At 37.9% G+C, this 27520-nt stretch overlaps 1 protein-coding gene across 1 annotated transcript in view; it reads left to right on the forward strand.

Moving 5' to 3' along the window:
• MSH4 (mutS homolog 4) overlaps nt 1-23882 on the forward strand; it is a 105160-nt gene extending 81278 nt beyond the window's left edge. The window contains exons 17-20 of the mRNA XM_063106963.1: nt 180-308; nt 9060-9234; nt 10574-10662; nt 23691-23882. Of these exons, the coding sequence (XP_062963033.1) occupies nt 180-308; nt 9060-9234; nt 10574-10662; nt 23691-23882 (585 nt within the window). The remainder of the gene's footprint in view (nt 1-179; nt 309-9059; nt 9235-10573; nt 10663-23690) is intronic.
• The last annotated feature ends 3638 nt before the right edge of the window (nt 23883-27520 follow it).

A 27520-nucleotide genomic window follows, 5' to 3' on the forward strand; every position in this document is an offset into this window, starting at 1 on the left:
ATTATTAGTCATGAGATTTTTAGAAAGAAAAGCAATGTGTTATTTTCTGCTCAGCAGGATTTTTCTATAAAAATGCATTTCAGATGAACTCATAAAGAGAATGGATTTTTCATCATTTTTTTCTGTGATAATGTCAACTGTTTGGTTATAATGCATAATATTAAAATTATATTTTTCAGATAGCATATATTCTACATAATGCTAATGACAAATCACTCATATTAATTGATGAACTTGGCAGAGGTACCAATACAGAGGAAGGTATTGGCATTTGTTATGCTGTTTGTGAATATCTTCTGAGCTTAAAGGTATTCTTCCTTATTTAAGTATATTGATTTTGAGTCCTTTTTAAATATGTCCTTTATATATTTATCATGACTGGATTTTACAGGCATCCACAAATAGCTTTTTAAACAATTTCATGTAGTAAATACATACCATATAGCATTTATATTTTTGTTACTTCATTTCTGATGGAAGTGGGAATAACTAGTATGATAGTCATAATACAGACTAGTAGTGAAGGTAATAAAGAAATATAAATAATGTAAATATTAGTCAGTGGTTTTAATCAAATTAAATACCAAAATATGAAGGCGTTTCATTATTGTCTCTACATGTAATAATGTTGACTATGATGTAACGATATGAAGTAAAGCACTAGACATCTGAGGTAACTTTACAGAAAATCTATTTTACCTACCTAACTAATAAAGACAACACTTTTTCACAAATCAGCTATGTAAAACAATGAATTTTGCTCTATTACTAAGCTAATTTGTAAAATATCTTTCTCTGTGGTCACTTAAAACATATACAAATATTTTTTAAAAACTTAATTTTTCATATTTAAAATACCTTAAAATGTCCTCCAGATGAAGTTCTTTACCTTAAACAAGAGTCCAGATTGATTTGTTATGTAGAATGAGAAAAATCTTATTTTATACTTAAAGAAAGGTATGTTCTGAATCAAAAGTAATGTTCATAGATAATATTAGTCTTTGTAATTCTGAATATTTAAGTCAATTAGAACTTCTCATAAAAATAAGATACATATATGACTTAAGATTAAAAGCTAATTAATACCCATGATGGTTAATTTTTTTTTTTTTTTTTACCGGTAAGGGGATCGCAACCCTTGGCTCAGTGTGGTCTGCACCACGCTCAGCCAGTGAGCGCACCGGCCATCCCTATATAGGATCTGAACCCGTGGCCTCGGTGCTACAGGCGCCGCACTCTCCCAAGTGAGCCATGGGACTGGCCTATGATGGTTAATTTTATGTGACAACTTGACTGGGCCACTGAGTGCTCAGACATTTGGTCAAACATTATTCTGGATATGTCTGTGAGGGTGTTTCTGGATGAGATTAACTTTATAATTGTAGACTCAGTAAAGTGGATTGCCCTTCCTAATGTGGGTGGGTCCCATCCAATAAATTAAAGGCCTGAATAGAACAGAAAGGATGACCCTTGCAGGAATAAGAGGGAACTCCTTTTACCTGACTGCCTTTGATCTAGAAGATTGGTTCGTTCCTGCCTTCAGTCTCAAACTGAAACACTGGCTCTCCTGGGTCTTGAGCTAGCTTACTGTAAATCTTGGAATTTGTTAACTGTCATAATCACATTCCTTATAATGAATCTCTTTATACACACATAGTCTATTGCTTCTCTTTCTCCAGAGAACCCTAATAGAGATTTGGTTCTGGTGTGATCTGACAATAGGGATATGCAAAATATCACTATTAGATATTCTTTTTTATTTGTTTACTTATTTTTGGCTGGCTGGTACTGGGATCCACTACTGGATATTCTTAATCAACCATTCTTAGGAAGCAAAGATCAAGATGGGACTACACAGTCATGTGTTGCTTAATGATAGGAATATGTTCTGAGAAATGTGTCATTTGGTGATTTTGTCATTGTGTGGACACCATAGAGTAAGTATACTTACACAAACCTAGGTGGTATAGTCTACTATACTCATCAAGCTCCATAATAATCTTTTGGCCACTGAATATACCACTGTCATATATGAAGTTAGTTGTTGACCAAACATCTTTATGTAGCACATTATTGTATATGATACTTTCAAACATTTTTGGCAAACTAATGAATATAATGAGATTGGCTGGTTGATCCTAATGTCACTGGGCAAAGTAGGGAAAGAAAAATATGAGCTCAGAGATTTGAATTCCCAGCTCATTGCTGCATAGATGACCTGAAATCTTCTATTTGTGCCCTGAAGGAAACACATATCCTGCAGCCACGGGACTGAGATTGTTAAAAATCAAACCCAGAATCTCATCCTGTAGCTGAATTACAACACAAATTGAACTCCCAGCTTTGTATGATATGTACTATTAAAGTGAGGGCATCACTTGAAAAGGATTGGGGTACTGAAAGTTGGAATAGAGATGTGTGGGAAGACTGATGAAGCTGTGGACATTTAGCCCCTAAATTCTGATGAGTCTTTTCTGAGTAGAAGGGACCTCACCACTCTAGTAGCTTCTTCACCCTGTCTAAGGGGATTAACTTAGCATTGTCTGAGGAAACTGTAATGGCCTCTGCTGAGGCAGTTGTCATGTAAGACAATAGTGAGTCTGCTCAGGACCTAGACCTACCACCCTTCTTTGCTTCTAGACCTATAACGAGACTGGAGTTCTAGCAGGCTCCTAAAGGCAAAGTACAAAATATGACCCATGAGGAGATGCATTACACTCCAAAAGAACTACTTGAGTTTTCTAATTTGTAGAGAAAGAAATTCAGGGAACATGTGTGAGAATGGATATTAAGGGTGCGAGATAACGGTGGAAGGAACATAAAGTTGCATCACACAGAATTTGTTGATATGGGCTTACTAAATAGAGAGTTTGCATTTAATGTTGCAACTCAGAGAGTTTGAAAGGGCTCTGACAGTTTGGTTGGTTGGCTGAAACATGGACCAAAAGGTGGCCCATCATGAGTAAGCTGGAAATACTGGACCTGCCTTGGTTTAATGTACAGGAAGGGATTCAAAGCTTAGGGTGGTTGTAATGCTAGAGTGGATCTGTCATTTAAGATCTACCCATCCATCCTGGGAGAGTGCAGAAGACATGCCTTTTACTATGACCATGAGAATAAATCTGTGAGGGAAGCCCCAGCATCCTTGAGGAGTATTCTCTGTAGGCCAGACTTTACACTGGGAACTGTGGTCACTGAACTGGGAAACCTAAATGCAGTGCAAGTAATTGGAACCCAGAATGGCAAGGGCCAAGTGGTGGCACTCAACCACCAAAGGCAAGGTGAGCATAGTTACCGTAACAGACAGCAGAGTCAAGCAGTAAACGGAATAGTCTGACTTGCACAGACCTATGGCATTAGCTAGTTGATCATGGTGTCCCTAGAAGTAAAATAAATGGGAAACCTACTAAATTCTTACTTGATCTATATAAGCAGAAAATGTTTAGGTCAAGTAATCAAAAATCTAACCTGAATAAGAACAGAGCCATAACCCCTCAATCAATTCACTGACTTGAGCCAGGTTATAGACCCAGAACCCCTTGAATGAAAGAAAGTCTAGATCCCTTTGAGGAAGGACCTTGGTACACTGCCAGAAATTTATACCGTTAGTCTTTCTCCCAGCCTTCCCCAAAGGGACCTATGGCCTTTTATCAGGGTAACTGTGCATTGGGGAAAAGGAAATAATCAGTCCTTTTAAGGACTACTGGACACTGGCTCTGAACTGACTCTTATTCCAGGAGATCCAAAATGTCACTGTGACCCACCAGTCAGATTAGGGGCATATGAAGGTCAGGTGACCAATGGAATTTTAGTTCAGATCCATCTCACAATAGGCCCCGTAGATCCCAAACCTATCCTATGGTTATTTCTTCATTTCTGGAATGTATAATTGGAATAGATATCCTCAGCAACTGGAAAAATCATCAAATTGGTTCCCTGACCTATGGAGTGAGGGCTGTTATGGTAGGAAAGGCTCAGTGGAAGCCATTAGAACTGCCTCTACCTAGGAAAATAGTAAACCAAAAGCAATACCACATTCTTGGAGGCATTGCAGAGACTAGTGTCACCATCAAGGACTTGAAGGATGCAGGGGTGGTGATTCCCATCACATCTTGATTCAGTCAGCCTCTTTGGCCCATGTGGAAGACAGATGGAAGTTGGAGAATGACAGTGGATTACGGTAAGCTTAACCAGGTTGTAACTCCAATTGCAGCAGCTCTCCCAGAACTGGTTTCATTGTGTGAGCAGATTAACACATCTCTTGGTACCTGGTATGCAGCTGGTATGATCTGGAAAATGCCTTTTTTTCCATCCCTGTCAGTAAGGCCCAAGGGAAGCAGTTTGCATTCAGCTGATGAGGACAGCAATGCACCTTCACTTTTCTCCCTCAGGGATATATAATTTCACTAGCCCTATGTCATAATTTAATTTTCAAAGATCCTGATCACCTTTCCCTTCCACAGGATAACACACTGGTCTATTACACTGATGACTTGCTTATCAGACCAGTGAGCAAGAAGTAACAACTGTGTTAGACTTAATTGATAAGACATTTGCATGTCAGAGGGTGGGAAATAAATTCAACAAAAAGTCAGGGGCCTTCTACCTCAGTGAAATTTCTAGGAGACCAGTGGTGTGGGGCATGTTGAGATATCACTTCTAAGGCGAAGGATAAGCAGTTGCATCAGGCACCTCCTACAATGAAAAAGAAACACACCTAGTGGGTGTCTTTGCATTTTGGCAGCAACATGTTCTTCATATGGGTGTGTTACTCTGGCCCATTTACGAGTGACCTAAAAAGCTGCTAGTTTTGAGTTGGGACAAGAACAAGAGAAGGTTCTGCAACAGTTCCAGTCTGCCACACAAATTACTCTGCCACTTGGGCCATTTGATCCAGCATATCCACTGGTGCTTGAAGTGTCCGTGACAGAGAGGGAGAGATGCTGTTTGGAGCCTTTGGCCAGCCTCTATAGATTAATTGTAGCACAAGCTCTTTGGATTTTGGAACAAAGCCCTTATGTCTTCCATGGATAACTGCTCTCCTTTTGAGAAACAACCCTTGTCCTGCTACTAGCCCTTAGTAGAGACTGAACATTTAACCATGAGCCAGCAAGTTACCATGTGACTTGAGCTGCTCTGAGTTTTATCTGACCCACCAAGCCATAAAGTTGGGTGTGCACAGCAGCACTTCATTATCAAAGGAAAGTGGTATATATGTGAGCAGGCCTGAGCAGGCCCTGATGGCACAAATAAATTACATGAAGAAGTAACCCAAATGCCTACAATCTCCACTCCTGCTATACTGTCTTCTCTCTCCCAGCCTGCATCTATAGTCTCATGGGAAGTTCCCTATGGTCAGTTCACAGAGGGAGAAGCCTCAGGCCTGGTTTACAGATGGTTCTGCATATGTAGGCACCACCCAAAGTGGACAGCTACAGTATATTCCTGAAAGACAGTGGTGAAGGGAAATGCTCCCAGTAGGGAAAACTTCAAGCAGAGCACCTGGTTGTTCACTTTGCTTGGATGAAGTGGCTAGACATGCAGTTAGATATTGATTCATGGGCTGTGGTCAGTGGTTTGGCTGCATGATCAGGGACTTGGAAGGAACATGATTGGAAAATTGGTGACAAGGAAATTTGGGAAAGAAGTATGAGCAAAAAGCATGAAGATATTTGCGTCCCATGTGAATTCTCATGAAAGGGTGACCTCAGCAGAGGAGGACTTACAAGTGGAGAGGATGATATGCTATGCAGATACTAGTCAGCCTCTTTACCCATCCACCCCTGTCATCACCAATGGGCTATGAGCAAAGTGGCCATGGTGGCAGGGATTCAGGTTATGCATGGGCTCAGCAACATGGGCTTTCATTCACCAAGACCAACCTGGCTACAGCCAATACCGAGTGCCCAATCTGCCAACACAAAGACCAACATTGAGTCTCTAGTATGGCATCATTCCCTGAGGTGATCAGCTAGATACCTGGTAGCAGTTTGATTACATTGGACTGCTTCCATCATGTTTTTACTGAAATAGACACTCTGGATATAGGATTTGCCTTCCCTACATGTAATGCTTCTGCCAAACTACCATTTGTGGACTTGCAGAATGCCTTATCTACCATCATGGTATTCCACAAAACATTGCCTTATATCAAGGAACTCACTTCACAGCAAATGCTGTGCTGCAAAGGGCTTGTGATCATGGAATTCATTACATTTAGCATTTTCTCCACCATCTTAAAGTAGCTGGCTTGATAGACTCAGTTACAGCACCCTTGCAGGACTGTGGTATGGTTCTTCATAAGGCTATATATTCTCTGAATCAGCTTCCAATATGTGATGCTGTTACTCCCATAGCCAGGATTCATGGGTTCAGGAATCAAGGGGTGAAAATAGAAGTGACATCACTCTATTACCCCTAGTAACCCACAAGCAAAATTTTTGCTTCCCGTTTCTGCAACCTTATGCTCTGCTGGCCTAGAGGTCTTAGTTCCAAAATGAATAATGCTTCCACCAGGAGACACAGCAATGGTTTCTTTGACTTGGAAGTTAAGACTCCTGCCTGGCCACATTAGGTTCTTCATGCCTCTGAATCAACAGGGAAAGAAGGGAGTTACTATGCTGACTAGAGTGATTGATCCTGACTACCAAAGGGAGATTGGAATACCATTCCACAATGTGGGTAAGGAAGAGTATGTCTGGAATACAGATTCCTTTAGGCATCCCTTGCCCTGTGGTTAAAGTCAATGAAAAACTACAAAAACCCAATCCAGATAGGTCTATGAATGGTCAAACCCTTCAGGAATGAAGATTTGGGTTGCTACACCAGGTAAAGAACCATGGTTACCTAAGGTGCTTGCTAAAGGCAAAGGCAGAATAGGGTAGTAGAAGAAGGTAGTTATAAATACCAGTTAAAACCGTGTTACCAGTTGCAGAAATGAGGACTGTAATTGTCATGATTATTTTCTCCTTATTTTGTTATGAATATATTTGTGTATATATACATATATTAAACAAATATCTTTATTTTCTTTCCTTTCTTATTCCCTTATGTAACGTAAGATGTGTTGATTTTATGTCATAGTATTTAAGTTATGAGATATCAAGGAGAAGAGTAAACATCACTCAAGGACTTTACTTCCTGTTCTGGGGAAGGGGTTAGTGCTTTCTCTGTTAGGTGGAATTATGACCTTGTGATTGTCTTCATTAGGAGATTAAGTGTGGTGTAAAAAGATGCATATAGGTGCCAAGTTGACAAGGGGTGGACTTGTGATGGTTTATTTTATGTGTCAACTTGACTGGGCAATGGGGTGCCCAGACATTTGGTCAAACATAATTCTGAATGTGTCTGTGAGGGTGTTTCTGGATGAGATACATTTGAGTTGGTAGACTGAGTAAAGCAGATTGCCCTCTCAAATGTAAGTCGGTCTTATCTATTAAGTTGAAAGCCTGAGTAGAACAAAAAATATGACCCTCCCAGGAGTAACATAGAACTCTTTCCTGACTACCTTCGATCTGAAAGATTGGTTCTTTCCTTCCTTTGGACTCAAAGGGAAGCATTGACTCTTTCTGGGTGTGGAACCTGCCAGCATTTGGACTGGGACTACATCAGCTTTCTTGGGTCTCCAGCTTGCTGACTGTAGATCTTGGAATTTGTCAGCCTTCATAATCACATGAGCCAGTTCCTTGTAATAAATCTCTTTGCACACACACAAACACACACACACACTGCTGGTGGTGGTCTGTCTCTTTGGAAAACGCTGACTAATACATTATCTATTTCTGAGGTATTCTGTAATAGCCAAGAATAGTGCTTTTAGTAATACTTTTGAATATCTTTTTCTCATACGAATAATTTAGTAAAAATATAATATTGCCACTTACTTTTAAGGGGCTTAAAGTTAGTTATTATTTTTCTAACCTAGTATTCTTAGTGTCTAGCACAATTCTTGTAATGTACAGACCCCAAATAATTGCCTGTTAAGTTGTATTAACCTGAAATAGAGTTTTAAAAGTTCTATAATATATTGGTTCAATACATAATTTTTAAGGACATTATTGTTATTGAACATGGCTCCTAACTTCTAAATAGTTTACTGGATTTCTAAAAGTTTCTTCTTGCTCTGTAAATTTGGTTTGTTTTATAACCCTTTTGATTTGTTGAGTGGTAGTTGAGTATTTTCATTTTTCTGTCATATTCAAAATCACTCCTTCCTTTGCTACTCTCCTTTCCGTGCTTGATAGTAATTTTGCCAATCAAGTATTTTCTTTTTACTAACTTAATATTTAATTTTCCACTGATCACCTACACCTATAGCTTCTCACTGGTAATGTCTTAAAATATAATCAGTTATTTAGATAACTGCTTTAGTAACTTCTGGGCTGGAAACCTTAAGCTGGTCATAAAAGTGTCTTGAATCCACATTAGAACTGTTGATTGTGAATTTTGGGGGGTTGATAAGTACCAAGAATTTGCATCTTTAACAAGCTCCCCAGGGGATTACCAATGTTTGAGAACCATTATTTTAGCATTATTCTCAATCTTTTTTTCCTCTACCAGGTACCTAAACCAAACACAATGCAAATCTGAAAACTAAAAACATTTGGAATTTCAAATAACTAAGACAATTCATTGATTCCACTTTCCAAAAATTATTTACAAGAAGGAAGCTACCTTTAAAGTAATCTTTCTAAGAAGTTCAGGGAAATATAAATTATGATTAATAGCTTTATTTTTGGTAAATTTTATGTTTTTCATAACTTCATATATGCTTCTTAGGATTTTATTTTTGGATTTTTTCCTCTTTCTCATGATGTAACGTACTCGAACATGTACTTGAATAAGTGCAAACATAATAAACATGTTTCATTCATTGAAAATAAATTTTCAAAACACTTTAGAATTGATTTATCATGTTAGCTTTCAACTTATTAGTTTCATTCCTACATCTCTGCCAAGCTGTGTAGAAAATTAAACTAAAATTTTATGTCTAAATAGTTAAAATGGAATTTTCTAGTTCATTTAAAGATCTAACATTATTTGTCTGTTATATATTCTAGGCATTTACACTGTTTGCTACACATTTTCTGGAACTGTGCCATATAGATGTGTTGTATCCTAATGTAGAAAACATGCATTTTGAAGTTCAACATGTAAAGAATACCTCAAGAGACAAAGAAGCTATTTTGTATACCTACAAACTATCTAAGGGACTCACAGAAGAAAAAAATTATGGTATTTCAATAAAAATTATACCTATACATTGAAACTACATATTCTCCTAGACAAACTTTCTTTTACTCTTTACTTGGTTTGTCAATCTAAGCAACTTTCCCTTATTCTTTTGAGTGGTTACATACTCTAAGACTGTATTTCCTATACCAAAGTAACATTATATAAATATATATATCATACTTTAAAAATATGAGCCAGTAACTATGTAGAAACACAATGACACATGAAAGCCATAGAAGTATTAATTTCTATCCTTAGAAAAATGTAATTCAGTTTATATTTGCAAGTTATGCAATGAATTGAAAATTACATATTTTCTACATGCTCTTTTAGTAGCAGTCTCTTTCCTCTATTGTCTTTAGTGTACTTGATAATTAAATCTATAATCTTAAAAGGGAATGTGTGTGTTACCAAACCTTATGATGCTTTCTATGTAAATCATTATGTGACACATAAAATCGTATGATTCAGAGAATTTTCAATCTACCTGTACATATAAAGTTCCAAAATTATTTTAGCTGTGCACGTGACCCATGTGAACAGGGGGAAAAGCATCTTAGTTTTACTGTTTGAAATGGAAAATCAACTGGATAACTTATTTGTATCAAATGTTTAATCTTTATAAGCCTCAGTTTTATTATCTATGAAATGGGGATAATTTTCCATATATGTGAAGTTGGGAAGACTAAATGAATTATCAAATGTGAACTGCCTAACATAGTTCCTACCAATTAATAACTTCTCAGTAAATGTAAGTGTTGCTTTTAAAGCAATAAATTCAATAAATATTGATACATATTAGAAAGCCTGTGGCATTTAAACAGTAAAATTAAGCTCTGAAAACACAAGAATAATAGTCAATACTTTGAATTTGCACAAAGTGTAGTCACCTACCATTATATCTTCTGAGAAATCCCTTTCTCATTGATCTGGTAGGTAGATGAATGTCTGGCTTTAGGGTTATCTCTGTGCCAAGACATTCTCCTCCCCTGCAAACTCATATATCCTTTGACCTATTAACCAATTGTATTTATAATTGGAATTTCAGTATAATTATTTTCTAATTAATTATTTTCCTTCCTGCTATCTCAGAGGCATGTTGAGAGGTAATTGATATTCTAATTTGCCTTATATGTCTTAGACAAGTAATTAATCTAATAATTGGTAAACTGTCATCCAGAACTTTGGAATACTTAATTTTGAGAATTCAAATTTTGAGTACTTCAGAAATAGCTGAAGAAAGGAAGTTTAAATCTGTGAAGAAAAGATTAATATTAGTTAAAAGAAACATTGAAATGCCAGCAATAATAATATTACAGCCCATTTTTTATAATTTTAGGATTAAAAGCTGCAGAGGTGTCATCACTTCCACCATCAATTGTCTTGGATGCCAAAGAAATCACAACTCAAATTACAAGACAAATTTTGGTAAGAAACTTTATTGCAGTAAGAATTACTTGTTTTTCAAATTACAGAAATGACTTTAGTGTACATTTTTATTATGGCCTTTGATCTAAATATATAATAATTAATATTAATTATTTTTTTAGCATTCCCTTTTAAAAATTTTTTTATTTTTAATTTAATTTTGTTCTGTCAATATACAATGTGGTTGATTATTGTGGCCAATTACCAAAACCTCCTCTCTCTTCCCTCTCCCCTTTTCCTCCCAAAAATGTCCTTTCTGTTTGCTTGTCATATCAATTTCAAGGAATTGTAATTGTTATGTCTTCTTCCCTCACCCCCTTTTATTAATGTATTTATTTATTTATTTTTAGCTCCCACAAATAAGTGAGAACATGTGATATTTCTCTTTCTCTGCCTGACTTGTTTCACTTAATATAATTCTCTCTAGGTCCATCCATGTCATTGCAAATGGTAGTATTTCATTCTTTTTTATAGCTGAGTAGTATTCCTTGTGCAGATATACCACATTTTCTGTATCCACACATCTGATGGTGGACCTTTGGGCTGGTTCCAACTCTTAGCTATTGTAAAGAGTGCTACGATGAACGCTGGGGAACAAGTACCTTTGACTTGATGATTTCCATTCCTCTAGGTATATTCCCAGCAGTGGGATAGCTGGGTCATGTGGTATATCTATCTGCAATTGTTTGAGGAACCTCCATACCATTTTCCATAGAGGCTGACCATTTCGCTGTCCCACCAACAATGTATGGGAGTTCCTTTTCCTCCTAAACCTTGCCAGCATTTATCGTTCAAAGTCTTTTGGATATTAGCCATCCTAACTGGGGTGAGATAGTATCTCAGTGTGGTTCTGATTTTCATTTCTCGAATGCTGAGTGATGTTGAGCATGTTTTCATGTGTCTGTTGGCCATTTGTATATCTTCCTTTGAGAAATGCCTACTTAGCTCTTTGGCCCATTTTTTAATCGGGTTGCTTGTTTTTTTCTTGTAAAGTTGTTTGAGTTCCTTATATATTCTGGATATTAATCCTTTGTCAGATGTATATTTTGCAAATATTTTCTCCCACTCTGTTGGTTGTCTTTTAACTCTGTTAATTGTTTCTTTTGCTGTGCAGAAGCTTTTTAGTTTGATATAACCCCATTTCTTTATTTTTCCGTTGGTTGCCCATGCTTTTTGGGTCGTATTCATGAAGTCTGTGTCCAGTCCTTCTTCCTGAAGTGTTTCTCCTATGTTTTCTTTAAGAAGCTTTATTGTATCAGGGTGTATATTTAATTCTTTAATCCATTTTGAGTTGACTTTCATGTACGGTGAAAGGTATGGGTCTAGTTTCATTTTCCTGCATATTGATATCCTGTTATCCCAGCACCATTTGCTGAAGAGGCAGTCTCTTCCCCAGTGTATAGGCTTGGTGCCTTTGTCAAAGATCAGATGGCTGTAGGTGTGTGGGTTGATTTCTGGATTCTCTATTCAATTCCATTGATCATTGTGTCTGTTTTAAAGCCAGTACCATGCTGTTTGGGTTATTATAGCTTTGTAGTATAGTTTAAAGTCAGGTAGTGTTTGCCTCCACCTTTATTTTTGTTGCTCAGCGTTGCTTTGGCTATGCATGGTCTTTTGTTATTCCATATAAATGTCTGGATAGTTCTTTCCATTTCTGAGAAAAATGTCATTGGAATTTTGATGGGAATTGCATTGAATTTGTATATCACTTTGGGTAGTATGGACATTTTCACAATGTTGATCCTTCCAATCCAAGAGCATGGGATATCTTTCCATCTTCTTGTATCCTCTCTAATTTCTCTCAGCAGTGGTTTGTAGTTCTCATTGTAGAGATTTTTCACCTCCTTGGTTAACTCAATTCCAAAGTATTTTATTTTTTTGGTGGCTAATGTACATGGACAAGCTTTCTTGATTTCCCTTTCTGCATGTTCACTATTGGAGAATAGAAATGCTACTGATTTTTGTGTGTTGATTTTTTATCCTGCCACTTTGCTGAAATCATTTATCAACTCCAAGAGTTTTTTTGTAGAGGCGTTAGGCTGTTTGATATATAGGATCATGTCATCTGCAAAAAGGGACAGTTTGACTTCATCTTTTCCAATCTGGATGCCCTTTATTTCCTTCTCTTCTCTGATTGCTCTGGCTAGTACTTCCAACACTATGTTGAATAGGAGTGGTGAGAGTAGGCATCCTTGTCTAGTTCCTGTTCTTAAAGGAAAAGCTTTCAGCTTTTCCCCATTCAGGATGATATTGGCAATGGGTTTATCATATATGTCTTTAATTATGTTGAGATACTTTCCCTCTATACCTAACTTATAGAGGGTCTTTGTCATGAATGAATGTTGAATTCTATCAAATGCTTTTTCAGCATCTATAGAGATGACCATATGGTCCTTCTGTTTGATTTTATTTATGTGGTGTATCACATTTTTTGATTTGCATATGTTGAACCAACCTTGCATCCCTGGGATGAATCCCACTTGATCGTGGTGAATAATTTTATGTATGTGTTGCTGTATTCTGTTAGCTAGTATTTTAGAGGATTTTTGCATCTATATTCATCAAGGATATCGACCTGTAGTTTTCTTTTTTGGTTGTATCATTACCTGGTTTTGGTATCAGGATGACGTTTGCTTCATAGAATGAGTTTGGGAGATTTGCCTCTCTTTCAATCTTTTGGAATAGTTTATAAAGAATCGGTGTCAATTCCTCTTTGAATGTTTGGTAAAATTCTGCTGTTTATCCATCTGGTCCTGGGCTTTTCTTTGTTGGGAGCCTTCTGATAACAGCTTCAATCTCCTTTATTGTTATTGGTCTTTTCAGATTTTCTGCATCTTCTTGGCTTAGTTTGGGTAGCTTGTGTGTGTCCAGAAATTCAAACATTTCTTCCAGATTTTCAAATTTGTTGGCATATAGTTGTTTATAGTAGTCTCGAAAGATTCCTTCTATTTCAGATGTATCAGTTGTAATATCACCTTTTTCATTCCTAATTTGTGTTATTTGGATGTTCTCTCTTCTTTAGTTAGCCATGCTAATGGTTTGTCAATTTTATTTCCCTTTTCAGAAAACCAACTTTTTGATTCATTGATCTTTTGTGTTGTGTTTTGTGTTTCAATTTTATTAAGTTCTGCTCTGATCATAATGATTTCTTTCTGTCTGCTAACTTTGGGTTTAGATTGTTCTTGTTTTTCTAGTTCTTTAAGGTGAAGTGTTAGGTTGTTCACTTGCCATCTTTCCATTCTTCTGAACTGAGCATTTAATGTGATAAATTTCCCCCTCAGTACTGTTATTGCAGTATCCCACAGGTTTTGGTATGATGTATCACTATTTTCATTAGTTTCAGTAAATTTTTTGGTTTCCTGTTTAATTTCTTCTTGGACCTATATGTCATTAAGTAGAATGCTGTTTAATTTCCATGTGTTTGTATAGTTTCCAGAATTTCGTTTGTTATTGATTTCTAATTTTAATCCATTGTGGTCCGAGAAAATACATGGGATAATTCCAATTTTTTTGAATTTGTTGAGATTTGATTTGTCACCTGACATGTGATCTATCCTGGAGGATGATCAATGTGCTGATGAGAAGAATGAATATTCTGAGGTTGTTGGATGGAATGTTCTTTAGGTATCTGCCAAGTCCAATTGATCTAGAGTATTCTTTAGATCTTGTGTTTCTCTGCTGATTCTTTGCCTAGATGATCTGTCCAATATTGATAGTGGGGTGTTCAGGTCCCCTCCTATTATGGTATTAGTGTCTATTTCCTTCTTTAGGTCTAATAGAGTTTGTTTTATAAATCTGGCTGCTCTAATATTGGGTGCGTATATATTTATGATTGTCATGTCTTCTTGATGGATCAATCCTTTTATCATTACGTAGTGTCCTTCATTGTCTCTTTTTATGGTTTTTAGTTTAAAGTCTATTTTATCAGATATAAGAATAGCTACTCCAGCTCGATTTTCATTTCTGTTTGCATAGTAAATCTTTTTCCATCCTTTCACTCTTAATCTTGTGAATCTTTATGGGTGAGGTGGGTCTCTTGAAGGCAGCATATAGTTGGGCCCTCCTTTTTAATCCAGTCAGCCAGTCTGTGTCTTTTAATTGGGGAATTTAAGGCTTTTACATTAAGAGTTGTTACTGAAAAGTGTTGATTTAATCCTAGCATTTTATTGATTATTGTTTGGTTTTCTTAGGTATCTTTTGTTCCTTTCTTTCTGATTTACTGTTTGTTTTCTGTATTTGTTCGTTTCCTGGGTTGTAGATAGCCTTTTTGTTTGTTTGTTTTCTCTTCATGAATGCCATTTTTATTATACTAGTGGGTTTTGATTTTTCTTGGGTTTTTATGGCAGTGGTAGTTATTTTTCAGGTACCAAACCCAGTACTCCCTTGAGAATTTCTTGTTAGGGTGGTCATGTGGTAGTGAACTCCCGCAGTTTTTGTTTGCCTGAGAAATATACTATTTGCCCTTTATTCCAGAAGTATAGCCTTGGAGAGTAGAGTATTGTTGGCTGGCAATGTCTGTCTTTTAGTATTTTGGTGTTTTTTTTTTTTTTTTTAATTTTATTTTGTCGATATACATTGTGGCTGATTATTGCTCCCCATCACCAAAACCTCCCTCCCTTCTCCCTCCCCCCCTCCCCCCCAACAATGTCCTTTCTGTTTGCTTGTTGTATCAACTTCAAATAATTGTGGTTGTTATATCTTCTTCCCCACCCGGTTTTTGTGTGTGTGTGTGTGTGTGTGTGTGTGTGAATTTAACCAGCCCAAATGCCCATCATCAGATGAGTGGATACGGAAAATGTGGTACATCTACACAATGGAATACTACTCAGCTATAAAAACGAATGAAATACTGCCATTTGCAACAACATGGATGGATCTTGAGAGAATTATATTAAGTGAAACAAGTCAGGGACAGAAAGAGAAATACCACATGTTCTCACTTATTGGTGGGAGCTAAAAATTAGTATTTTGAATATATCATCCCATTCCTTTCTGGATTTTAGGGTTTGTGATGAAAAGTCTGATGTTAGTCTGATTGGGGGCTCCCTGATAGGTGATTTGATGCTTTTCTCTTGCAGCTTTTAAGATTCTCTCTTTGTCTTTGAGTTTTGCCAATCTGAGTATAAAATGTTTTAGAGAAGACCTTTTTGGGTTGAATACATTTGGGGATCTTTGAGCTTTCTGAATCTGAAGATCTGTGACTTTTCGTATACCTGGGAAGTTTTCTGCCACTATTTTGTTGAATATGTTTTCAATGCAATCTCCTTTTTCCTCCCCTTCTGGAATACCCATGACTAGGATATTTGAGTGCTTAACGTTGTCTGATATCTCTCTCAGATTTTCTTCAATGCCTTTGTTTTTTCTTTTTTTTTTTTTTCTGCCTGTGTTATTTCAAACAGCCTATCTTCAAGGTCAGAAGTTCTCTCTTCTACTTCTGCAAGCCTGCTGGTTAAACTCTCTGTTTTATTTTTTATTTTGTTGAATGAATTCTTCAGTGCAGCAAGCTCTACTACATTCTTTTTCAGGGCATTGATTTCCTTGTACATTTCTTCTCTCAGGTCCTGTATACTTTTCCTCATTTCATCATGTTGTCTAGCTGAGTTTTCTTGTATCTCATTCAGTTTCCTTAGAATTATCACTCGAAATTCATTGTCAGACATTTCAAGGGCTTCTTCTTCTATAGGATCTAGAGCTTGAGAGTTATTACCCTTTGGTGGTGTACTTTCTTGATATTTCATATTTTGGGTATCTTTCCTTTGATGTTTAGTCATTATGGTCAGGGGTTTCCTGGTCCACAGGTTTGACACTATTGTCTGCCTTGGATGTTGCTGGAGTTGCCAATTTGGTACGGCTACCTCAGTTTCTGCTTGGTTGGCCACTAGTTCCTTGTGTGTGTAATTGCCTTGGGTCTTGGGCCTCTCTGGGAGCCACCTCTCTGGTCAGCATGCACTCGGCCAGGCTGCTGGGTCACACGGCGGCACTGCAGGGTGTGTGGTCTCTGCCAAGCTTCCACGTCCTGTGCTGGACTTCTCCCTGATCCACACGCACTGGGCCTGGCTGCTGGGTCATGCAGTGGCACCGCAGGGCATGTTGTCTCTGTGAACTTCTGCCTCCCTTGCTGGACTTCTCCCTGCTACATGTGCACTGAGCCAGGCTGCTGGATTGCACGGCAGCCACATCGTAGGGAGTGTGGTCTTTGCAGAGCTTCCACCTCCCCTGCTGGACTTCTCCCTGCTCTGTGTGCACTGGGCCAGGCTGCTGGGTCGCACCGTGGCACCACAGAGCGTGTGGTCTCTGTGGAGCTTCCGCCTCCCTTGCTGGACTTCTCCCTGCTCCATGTGCACTGGGCCAGGCTGGGGATGGAGATGGGTGGCAGCTGTGAGGCCTACCTGCTGGATTTGCACTGTGGCAGCACCGCAGGGTGTGTGGTCTCTGTGGAGCTTCCCTCTCCCTTGCTGGACGTCTCCCTGCTCTGCATGCACTAGGCCACGATGCTGGATTGCCTGGTGGCAGCACCACAATGTGTGTGGTCTCTGCAGAGCTTCTGCCTCCCCTGCTGGACTTCTCCCTTCTCCACGCACACTGGGCCAGGCTGCTGGGTCGCATGGCAGCACCACAGAGCATGTGGTCTCTGCAGAGCTTCTGCCTCCTCTGCTGGACTTCTCCCTGCTCCGTGTGCACTAGGCTGGGCTGGGGATGGAGACGGGTGGTGGCTGTGAGGCCTACCTGCAGGATTTGTGCGGCAGCGGCACCGCAGGGTGTGTGGTCCCTGCCATAATAATTAATATTAACAATTAAAATATTTTAAAAACCTAGTTTCTAAGTGAAGAAATTTTTTTTTACTTCTCAAAACTTTTTTGGTTTGGCATATTATAACCTTTCCCTGCAGCTATCAGCTAATAAGATAGGAGGAAAAGGTTAAACAATTCAATTCCTACAATAATTGTTGCTATACTAACTTTATGAGGAGAAAATAAGTCTATTTAAAGTGAGTATTAAAAATATATGCACAATATTTGTACAAATTTTCTTTTTATAGTTTTCAAAGCTCTTCCATTATCATGTGTGAACCTCATAACTCATCATAAAGTAATTAGGTCTTTCTAATAAGAGGTAGATAGTAAAAGTATTATTTTTACTGTCATTTTTATAGCTTCACAGAGGTTAAGTGATTTATTAGGAAGCAGTAGGTCCAACACCGAACTCACATCTGTTGGTTCAAAATTTGGAATTTTTTTTTAGATCAGGTTGCTTTATAGTTTTTAAAAAATCCAATGTGTTCAGTAAACTAGATAGGTGCAGCATGAAATTTTCCTCAATAACACTTTTCTATGTCTTCCCCTCTTTCTTAATCTACCTTCTATTTTTATTGCCAGACTTCCTCCCTTGAGCTCCTGGACTGTCCCTGTGACGTCACTTGCCTAAATTACTCATTTTAATCCCTTCATCAGCAATTTTGGCAGTGCTATAGTTCTAAATAACCTCTCATTGCTTAATTTCATCTTGCCAAATTCCAATTATGGGCCATCTCTCCACTAGCCTTCTAGGCTTTGGCTTACTTAATGATGTTTGAAGAATGTTCAAGACAGGCTAATTTTATCCACTGCAAATTCATATATTCCAACTTTAGTCAAATATTTTAATGGATAATTGTTTTTCTCTTTTATGGATCTCTATGACTTCTTTATAGTAACTCTTTCAAAACATTTCTACTCTTCCTGAGCCCTGAATCCCCTCACTCTCTACAGATAATTCACTTCCTATACATTTAAGAAACTTGAAGTCATCTAAATGAGTTCTTTTTTGGACTGGTCCAAGGCTCACTTGGGAGAGTGTGGTGCTGATGACACTCAGGCCATGGGTTTGGATCCCCATATAGTGATGGCCAGTTAGCTCACTTGGAGAGCGTGGTGCTGACAACACCAAGTCAAGGGTTAAGATCCTCTTACCAGTCATCTTATAAAAAAGAAAAAAATAAAAATAATAATAAAATAAATGAGTTCTTTTTAAAAATTTATTTATTTTTCTTTAATTTTGGCCACAAAACAAGTCAATACATTTAGAAGGACTAAGATCATAGAAAATATGTTCTCTGACCACAGTAACAGAAGGAAATTTAGAAAATTCACAAATGTGTGGAAATTAAACACTTCCCTAAATAAACAATGGGTAAAAAGAAAAATCACAGGAAATTAGAGAGTACTTTGAGATAAAAATCAAAGCAGAATATATAAAAATTTATAGGATGCAGGGCTCAGCCAGTGTTTAGATGAAAATTTATACTTGTAAACACCTATGTTAAAAATCAGAAAAATCTCAAATCAGTAATGTAAACTTCTACCTTAAGAAAACAGAAAAGAGCAAACTAAACCAAAAGTGGATATAAGTAGGAAATAACAAAGATTACAACAGAAATATATGAAATAGGGAAATACATGAATAGAGAAAATCAACAAAACCAAAAGTTGATGTTTAAAAAGATCAACGAAATTTGCAAATCTTTAGACTGACCAAGAAAAAAAGAGAGAAGACTGAAATTACTAAAATTGGGAATAATGCAGGGGCATTATTACATTGTCATTATGGTATTTTGTGGTGGTAAGATTTAGTTTCTTTCTCTTTCTCATTTGCATTTTTGTTGTTCCAGTGGTTTTATTGTTTCTTGTGTATCTGTGGTAGTGATTATCATATTTCGGATTCCAGATTCAGGACTTCCTTGAGGACTTCTTGCAGGGCTGGTTGTGTGGTGGTGAACTTCTGCAATTTTTGTTTGTTTGGAAAATACACAGTTTATACCTCATTTCTGAAGGATAGCCTTGCTTGCAGTTTTTTTCTTTTGGTATTTTGAATATATCATCCCTTTTTCTTCTGGCTTGTAGAGTTTCTGTTGAGAAGTCTGCTGTTAGTCTGATTGGGGGCTCCCTTAATTGGTGACTTAACACTTTCTTCTTGCCTCTTTTAAAATTTGCTCTTTGTCTCTGAGCTTTGCCAGTTTGACTATAAGATGTCTTAGAAGGAATCTTTTTGGACTGAATCCATTTGGGGATCTTTGAGCCTCCTGTATCTGAAGGCCCATGTCTCTCCCTATACCTGGGAAGTTTTCTATTATTATTTCATCGAACAGGTTTTCCATGCCTTTTTCTTTCTTCTCCACTTCTGGAACACCCATGATTCGAATGTTTGTGTGCTGAAGGTTGTCTGCTAGCTCTCTTAGATTTTCTTCATTTTTTAAAATTCTTCTTTCCTTTTTTTGTCCACCTGGGTTATTTTGAAAAGGCTATCTTCAAGGTCCGAAATTCTTTCTTCTGCTCTTCTAGCCTGCTGCTTATGCTCTTAGTTGTGGTTTTTATTTCTTTGAGTGAATCTTTTAGTTCCTTGAGTTCTACTACATTCTTTTTTAAGGTTTAATCTCTTTGTAAATGTCCTCCTTCATATCCTGGTTTTTTGGGTTTTTTTTCTCATTTTGTTATGTTTTCTAACAGAGTCTTCTCATATCTTAGTGAATTTTCTTAAGATTGTTGCTTGGAATTCCTTTAGAGTCATTTCAAAGATTTCCTGCTCTATAGGGTCTGGTATTTGAGAATTACTGTATTCTTTTGGTGGTGTATTAGTCTGTTTTGTGTTGCTATAACAGAAATACCTGAGACTGGGTAATTTATAAAGAACAGAGGTTTATTTGGCTTACGATTCTGGGACAGGTGCATCTGGCACAGGCCTCAGGCTGCTTCTACTCATGGCAAAAAGTGGCAGGCAGCTAGTGTGTATAAGCAGATCACATGACAAGAGGAAGCAAGAGAGAGAGAGAGAGAGAGGAGGTGCCAGCGTCTTTTAAACAACCAGCTCTTGAAGGAACTAATAGAGCGAGAACTCACTCATTAACCCCCCTTCCCAGGGAGAGCATTAATCCATTCATGAGGGATCCACCTCCCTGACTCAAACAGCTTCCAGCACTGCCACTTTGGGGATCAGATTTCCACATGAGTTTTGGAGGAAAACACATCCACACTCTATCAGGTGGTGTCATATTTTCTTGGATTTTTATATTCCTTGTATCTCTACATTGATATCTGATCATCTGGTAGAGCAGGTGCTTCTTCTTTTACGCTGGAGTGGGCTTTGAGGAGAAAGACGTCCTCTTCTGTTTCCGGTGTCTTCTGGTGATTTTCCTTGTGTCAATCTTGTCAAATGTCTGGTAGGCCACCTACAGGGTGGCTGTGGCTAGTGCTGTGGAGTCAAGCCACTTTTGTGACAGCCATGGCTGTGGCAGTGGGACACCCACACAGAAGGCTTGCTCTCTTGCCTGATTCTGGGTGGAGGGAGCTACCCTTGGCTCCTGCCTAGGACCCTGAGTGTTGTTCTCTTGCCTGCTTCCCTTAATGAGTCCTAGAACCTTCTCTCCTACATTTTGGGAATTTCTGTTTTTCACTTATCTCTCATCCATACTATCTCAGAGGAAGAGATTGCCAGTTCTTTGGGCCTGATGTGCTTCCCTCTGCAATTCAGGAGCTGGACTGCCAAGGGCAGAGCTACTGAACTGTTTCTTAGGAAGTGGGTGAGGCCTCTAGGCGAGGCTGCAGTGAGGGAGCCCATCCAGTCTCTTGTGTGGTGGGCAGGGCTGTTAGGAAGGCCTGCAGTGAAATGACCCATCCAGCCACTTTTGGGTGGTAGGCAGGGCCACTAAGCAGGCCTGCAGTGAAGTGGCTCATCCAGCTGCTTCTGGCCAGTAGGCAGGGACACTAGGCAGGACAAGTGAGGAGGATGGTGCAGTGGCTTCCAAGACTGTTGGTAAGACTGCTAGGTGGTACTGTTTTGGATGGAACTGCCTGGCCACTCCTTTGGGAGTGTATAGATGTACTCTATTTCCTTTGACCTTAGAGTGTTTTCAGAAGGGCAGAAACCTGTGAGCTGTTTTTTCCACACTGGGGGCTCAGGTGCACACAACTAAATCAGCTGATGGGGCTAGGAGGTAGGGGGAAAAATAGGTGAGGCAGGTCTGTCTGTCTGATCTCTAGCCAGGGATTTGGGGATATATCAGTTCAGGAGGACTAGGGTTTGGTTGGCTTCCCAGACTGGGAAACTACAGTCACAGCCACTGTGAGCCCAGGCTTCAAGCTGCTGATATTAGGGCATTATAACCTCTCATGGGACAAGGCAGAGCCTGAAGGCTGGGGAAGCATAGTGGCTGCTGGCCCTAGGGGAGGGGGTGCCTCCCTAACTGCTCTGGCTTTAAGATGGCACCTTGGGTCTTGAATGTGGAGGGTGGGGAGTGCACAGTTTGTGCTAGTGTTGTAGAGTGATGTAGTGTGTGTTTTCTAGGGCACTTCTTGCACTTGGCTCGAGGCTTGTCCTACCAAAGGATCTGCGGGCCTCTGTGGTGAGGATGGGGGTTGGTGTGGGTCATCTCCATACCTTTTTGTCACAAGCAGAAATTCTTCCTGCACCAATCCTGGTGTCAGAGACATGGCAGCTGAGGCTGTGCAACTTTCTGTCCTCTCTACTTCACCGTCCTGGGCTTTCATTCTCCACAGGGATCTCACCAGTCTCCTGCCGCACTCCTACGCTCTTCCATCCGTGGTCCCATCAATATTTAGCTATACGTTAGTTGTCTGGTCTTTTCCTTTGGGAGGAACATGCCTTGGGCACCTACAGTCCGATGTCTTGCCCCACCTTCTTTTATGGGACTTTTAATAATTACCATATCAGTTGTTTATAAACAAGCCGTTTTTGCTGTAAGATTGCAAGCTCCTTGAGTTCCTTTATCATGTCAGATATACATTTTTATATCCCCTATAGTCACATAAACACAAGCTTTGGGTCTTGGAACACAGATGATAATAGAAAATTAATAACTGTTATTTAATTAATAGAATAATTGGTAATTGATCAATGTATCAGATAGATAGATGGGTGAATATATGATAATCTTATTCTATCTCATGGAATCTTACTCATTTTTCTTATAGTGAAAGTAGGCAAATATCTGGAATTGCTTGCTATTGAGAAAGAGTTGAAGGAATCGTATTTCTGGGAAACTCACTAAGACTTTCCATAAACAGTTAAGATTGAAAGTGCTGGTTCCTCTCTCTAGCTTAGGCAAAGAGTTCAATTAATAATTTTCCAGCTATATTCACAATCCTAAAGTACTATTCAAGGGCTAAATATCTAAAGGCCTTCCACTCTCTCATTTTAATTATTATTTCTTACTTATCCTTAAGTATAGCTTATTAAAAATTAAGGCATAATTTCAAATAGCTATTTATATTGTTTATTTTTAAACTGTAATTTACCCCTCAGGCAGTATTTTCTCTTAGGCTCTAGCAATTTCTGTGTATAAACTCTTATTTTATTGTTTATTTGATTTTATTTTTTAATGGAAACATAATTGATTGTATATGTCTGTGAGGTACAGCATTGAATATCATTGCCTGTGTGCAGTATGTGATGCTGAAATCAGGATGATTAGTATATTCAACAGTATGCAGTGTAATCATTTTTTGTGGACCTTTACCAATAAACTCTCTTTAGGGGCAAGCAGTTTTCTGATGACCCATTCTGTCCACTAGTTTATGTATTGAGGAATTAAAGTAGGAGAGAGCAGAGTATTACTCTTGGGTGACATTTAAAATTATGTTTATTGCGTAGCACTGAGCAGTGCTGTTTTCTCATAGCTTTTTAATGAGAAAATGTTTGTAGAACTTATCTCTGGTGGATTTTATGTTACTTTTTGGTATTGTGTTAAGAAATTTGAACTATTTGGCAGAATTTTTTTATTGAAAAGTGATTTTAAAGGATATAAGGATCTGTCATAAAGTAGTAAATTATCATGAGAAATTTTATTCTCCCAAATAATATTTCTTTGTTTCTTCTAATATATTCTTTGCTAGTAGGATGGAACTGACTTATCCAAAGGGAGTAGTTAACCCTTGAGTTCCATATTTCTACAGAAAGAGATAGAATATTGCCAAAATATGGTTTAAATGAAAATAATAGCATTCTTATTTTAATATATATGCATATTTTAATAACAGCAAAACCAAAGGAGTACCCCTGAGCTGGAAAGACAGAGAGCTGTGTACCATCTAGCCACTAGGCTTGTTCAAACTGCTCGAAATTCTCGACTGGATCCAGACAGTTTACGAACATATTTAAATAATCTCAAGAAGAAGTATGAAGAAGATTTTCCCAGGGCTGAGCAAGTTCCAGGAAAGACTGAAGAGTAATAAAAATTCACATCTTGTACCAATGAAAGAATATATCTTAGTATGAAGAATCTAGAATTCATTTTTTTCCCATGAGCAAAAGAAATAATCCTTGCTAAATTTTATATTTTAATTGAAAATTATATTAACCTCAGAATTGTCTCTTATGTATTCCACATGAAAAGTGTTTGTAATTATAACTGAACAAATGAAAACTACTTAAAGGAATAATTTTTATTTAGAAAAAGTCAGTATAATGCACCACTTTTTCTTATTTATGAAAATTCACAATATTAAGTCTTAAGTTTATTTATACTTGTGGGTCATGGTTTAAAATATTATTGTAAATACTTTAGCTTAAAATTTTATGTGTGGGTCTGGAAACTTATTTGAGCTTTTATTTTACATTCTATTCCAAAGTAGTTATACCCTATGAGTCAACAGTTTCTTAATAAGTACCCCCAAATTCCAACATACATGGTTCTGAAGTTCATTAGAATGATATTATGTATTTTAAAATATTCTTTTTGATATTCAGTATAGTTCTAAAGGATGAAGACAAACAAGTAGTTATTTTGTAATACAGAGAGTACTTCTGGAAGGGGGAGTCACCACCACCAACCTCTTCAATTTTCCAAATATCCAGGAGTCCTATTTTTTAGTCACTGACCTCCTTCTTTTTCCCAATTTTCATTTTTGGCTATCTTTATTAGGTGAGAAAAAGGCAGAAAAAAGTTAATATTGGTTTATTTGCCTCAGGCATTGGTTCACAAGGGAGCATTTTATAGAAGTGCTTTTCCACAGGAACATGGCTTATACCACCATTTCAGAGTTAACCCAGAGGTCATTCTTGTTTTGTAAATGGGCAAAAGAAAACAGAAGACTACCCATTGCTCAGTAACTGGAAAGAGCTGTGGTTTTCTCAAACATCTTATTTCTACAATTCCATCTCAGTAGATGATTTATTCACAAAATCTCAGCCCAAAGGCCTAACTTAGGGAAGTTATTCTTTTCTCGGGCAACTACGTGTCTGGAATTCAAGGTACACTTTTTTTTTTTTTCCTTTTACTATTTATTGAACAAGCTGTGGTATTCTTAGTAATGTGACCAAAAAACTTTATTCACAGACTGGTTAGGACCATAGTTTTTGTTGCTATGTTCATGTTATATTTCACATTATTTAATATTAATATTTGTTAACTTTATTAAACGCTCAGCATTCTCAGTAAGTATTAGTAGCCAGATATATTGACAAAGTTATAATTTAAATGATGACACACTATTGTAATTAAATACATACTTTTTTAGAAAAGTAAATGAATTTCCATTTACTTTTACATTCATAGTGCTTTACATTTACTGTATAGTAAATGTCTTGTTAGACTACTTATATTGACTATTGTCATGTTTTAGAAAGAGAGTATCACAGTATTTAACTTTGACCAGTAGCCATGTTTTAATTCACAGCCTTTGAAATGAATTATATTTTATGTGGTTATTCTTAAAAGCAATTAGATAATTTAGGCTTGTGGCAAATTTCTAGAAGGCACTGAGGAGGAATGGGCATGGAAGATTATTTGGGAGGGCAGAAAAGGGAGGAAGCAATGAAAGGCAAAAGGAGAGCAGGCAGTAGAAGAACAGGTAAGCAGAGGCAAGTGCAAAGTATCAAGTATGCTGAGTATCATTTCCTCAAATGCATTAACTTCCTCTTAGATTTAACCCCAATATTAGATTCCACCAGACTTTTAAGAAATTTTTCATCAGTTATAGCTTTTGATGCAAAAACTGCAGACAACTGATTAATCCCTTTTATTTTATTTAGATTTGAGATACTGAATTAGGTTTATCTCTTGACTTTCTTTTTCTTAAATCATTTTGTATGTAGCAGAAACATACCAAAAGCAAATCAAATAAAGATATAGTTAGTATGTCATGGTACTATGGAATAGAGGTGAATAGTAGGGAGACAATCCATTCTTTAATTTTGAGATTTATTTGCTCTACTCCTCAGTTCATCTTTGCCTTTGCCTTTCTCTAAAAATTATAGTCCATTGTCTCATAATCCCACCTTTCAAAATAAAATGCCCGTAATGTTTTAGCAATCTCCATTAGTTTCCCCTCAAAGCCAACCTTTAACTCTGTTCCACCTTTCTCCTCATGTTGGCGTGAGCAGGACTGAATCCACATTTGGACCTAAAACCACATGTGCTGTAGGAAAATGTAAAAGACTCAGTTTTTTTCTTGGGGTGCATTTCTCTATGTTTCCTCTTTTCCCATGGTTATTTGATATTTTGAGACTTGGTTACTGGGCAAGATGACATTATTTACACAAATGTAAAGTTGTTTTCCATTCAGCCTGGAGCTGCAAACTTGTCACAAGTTGCTAAGTCTCCAGACCCTGAGAAGCTAAGGAAGACATCAGTAAAGCTATGCTGATTCTACCCCTCCAGCAGGACCCTAAGCTAACGCCACGGGTGGGAACAGGATACAGATGGAGCCTTGGTGAGACCTTGGACCTGGCTTCTTGCATGGGCTCCTTGCATGGAGCCCCCACAGCTCACATTCTCTTCTGCTGTGGATTGATGTCCCCCCAAAACTTAGTCCCCACTGTGACAGTGTAAAGAGGGTGGGAAAATCTATTATAGTGATTGAAAGGAGGCTCTTTGGAGAGGTGATTAGATTCTATGAACCATGCCTAGTGAATGGATTAATAATGGTGGTCATGGGCATCGTTCTGAGGGCTTTAAAGGAGAGCACAGGAGAGTCTCTCTTTCTCTCTGCTCCACCATTTTCTGCCATGTGAGATCCCTGTATTGCTGTAAAGACACCACAAAAGAAGACCCTCACCAGATGTGTTCCCCAGTTTTTGGATTTCCTAGCCTTGGAAACTGTAAGCAATAAATTTTGTTTTCTTATAAATCGCCCAGTTGCAGGTATTTTGTTATAAGCAACAGAAATAGACTGATACACCCTCCCTCCTGCTTTTCATTTTCCACATTCCATTCTCCCAACCTCCTCTTTTAAAAACCCCTTGATAAAACCAAGTGGGGGAGACAGTTTCAGTCTGGCCATTCTCCTTCAGGTTTACCAGAAAGAGGAGAAGATCTCTCCTCAGGTCACCAGTGTTCTTGAATTAAAGCTGACTTCCATTTTCACCAACTTTTGACTTTTGAATTTGTTTTTGTTTGGGGCAGACAGCCGGACTTGGGTCCAGTAACAAAATTTAGACAAGCATAAGCCAGAGCTCAATGCCCTGGGGTAACAGAGTTAGGCAAGCCAAGCCAGGGTTTTTGAGTGCAGCAGGCGCTGTGCCCTTGGGCCCAGTAACATTCACAGGATAAAATCCTACATTAGATAGTTTCTTTCAAGTCTAGGGGTAAAGTATGTGGGGGTGGAGGAGAAAGGTAGCTTATTTTCATGCCTAGGAAGTAATGCGTTTATTTTTAAATTAACATACAGTAAAATTAACTCTTTTTTGGTATATAGTTTTATGAAGTTTAGCATATTTATAGGTTCATGTAACCACCACCATCAGGATACACAATAGTCCAGTCACCCCAAAAGATTACCTTGGTGCTGTCGCTTTGTAGTCAAATCCTTCCCTGACCCTATCTTTAACCCAATAATCACAGACCTATTTTCTTTCCCTATAGTTTCAT

This window comes from Cynocephalus volans, chromosome 8 (assembly GCF_027409185.1).
Source record: "Cynocephalus volans isolate mCynVol1 chromosome 8, mCynVol1.pri, whole genome shotgun sequence".
Taxonomy (NCBI): Eukaryota; Metazoa; Chordata; class Mammalia; order Dermoptera; family Cynocephalidae; genus Cynocephalus; species Cynocephalus volans.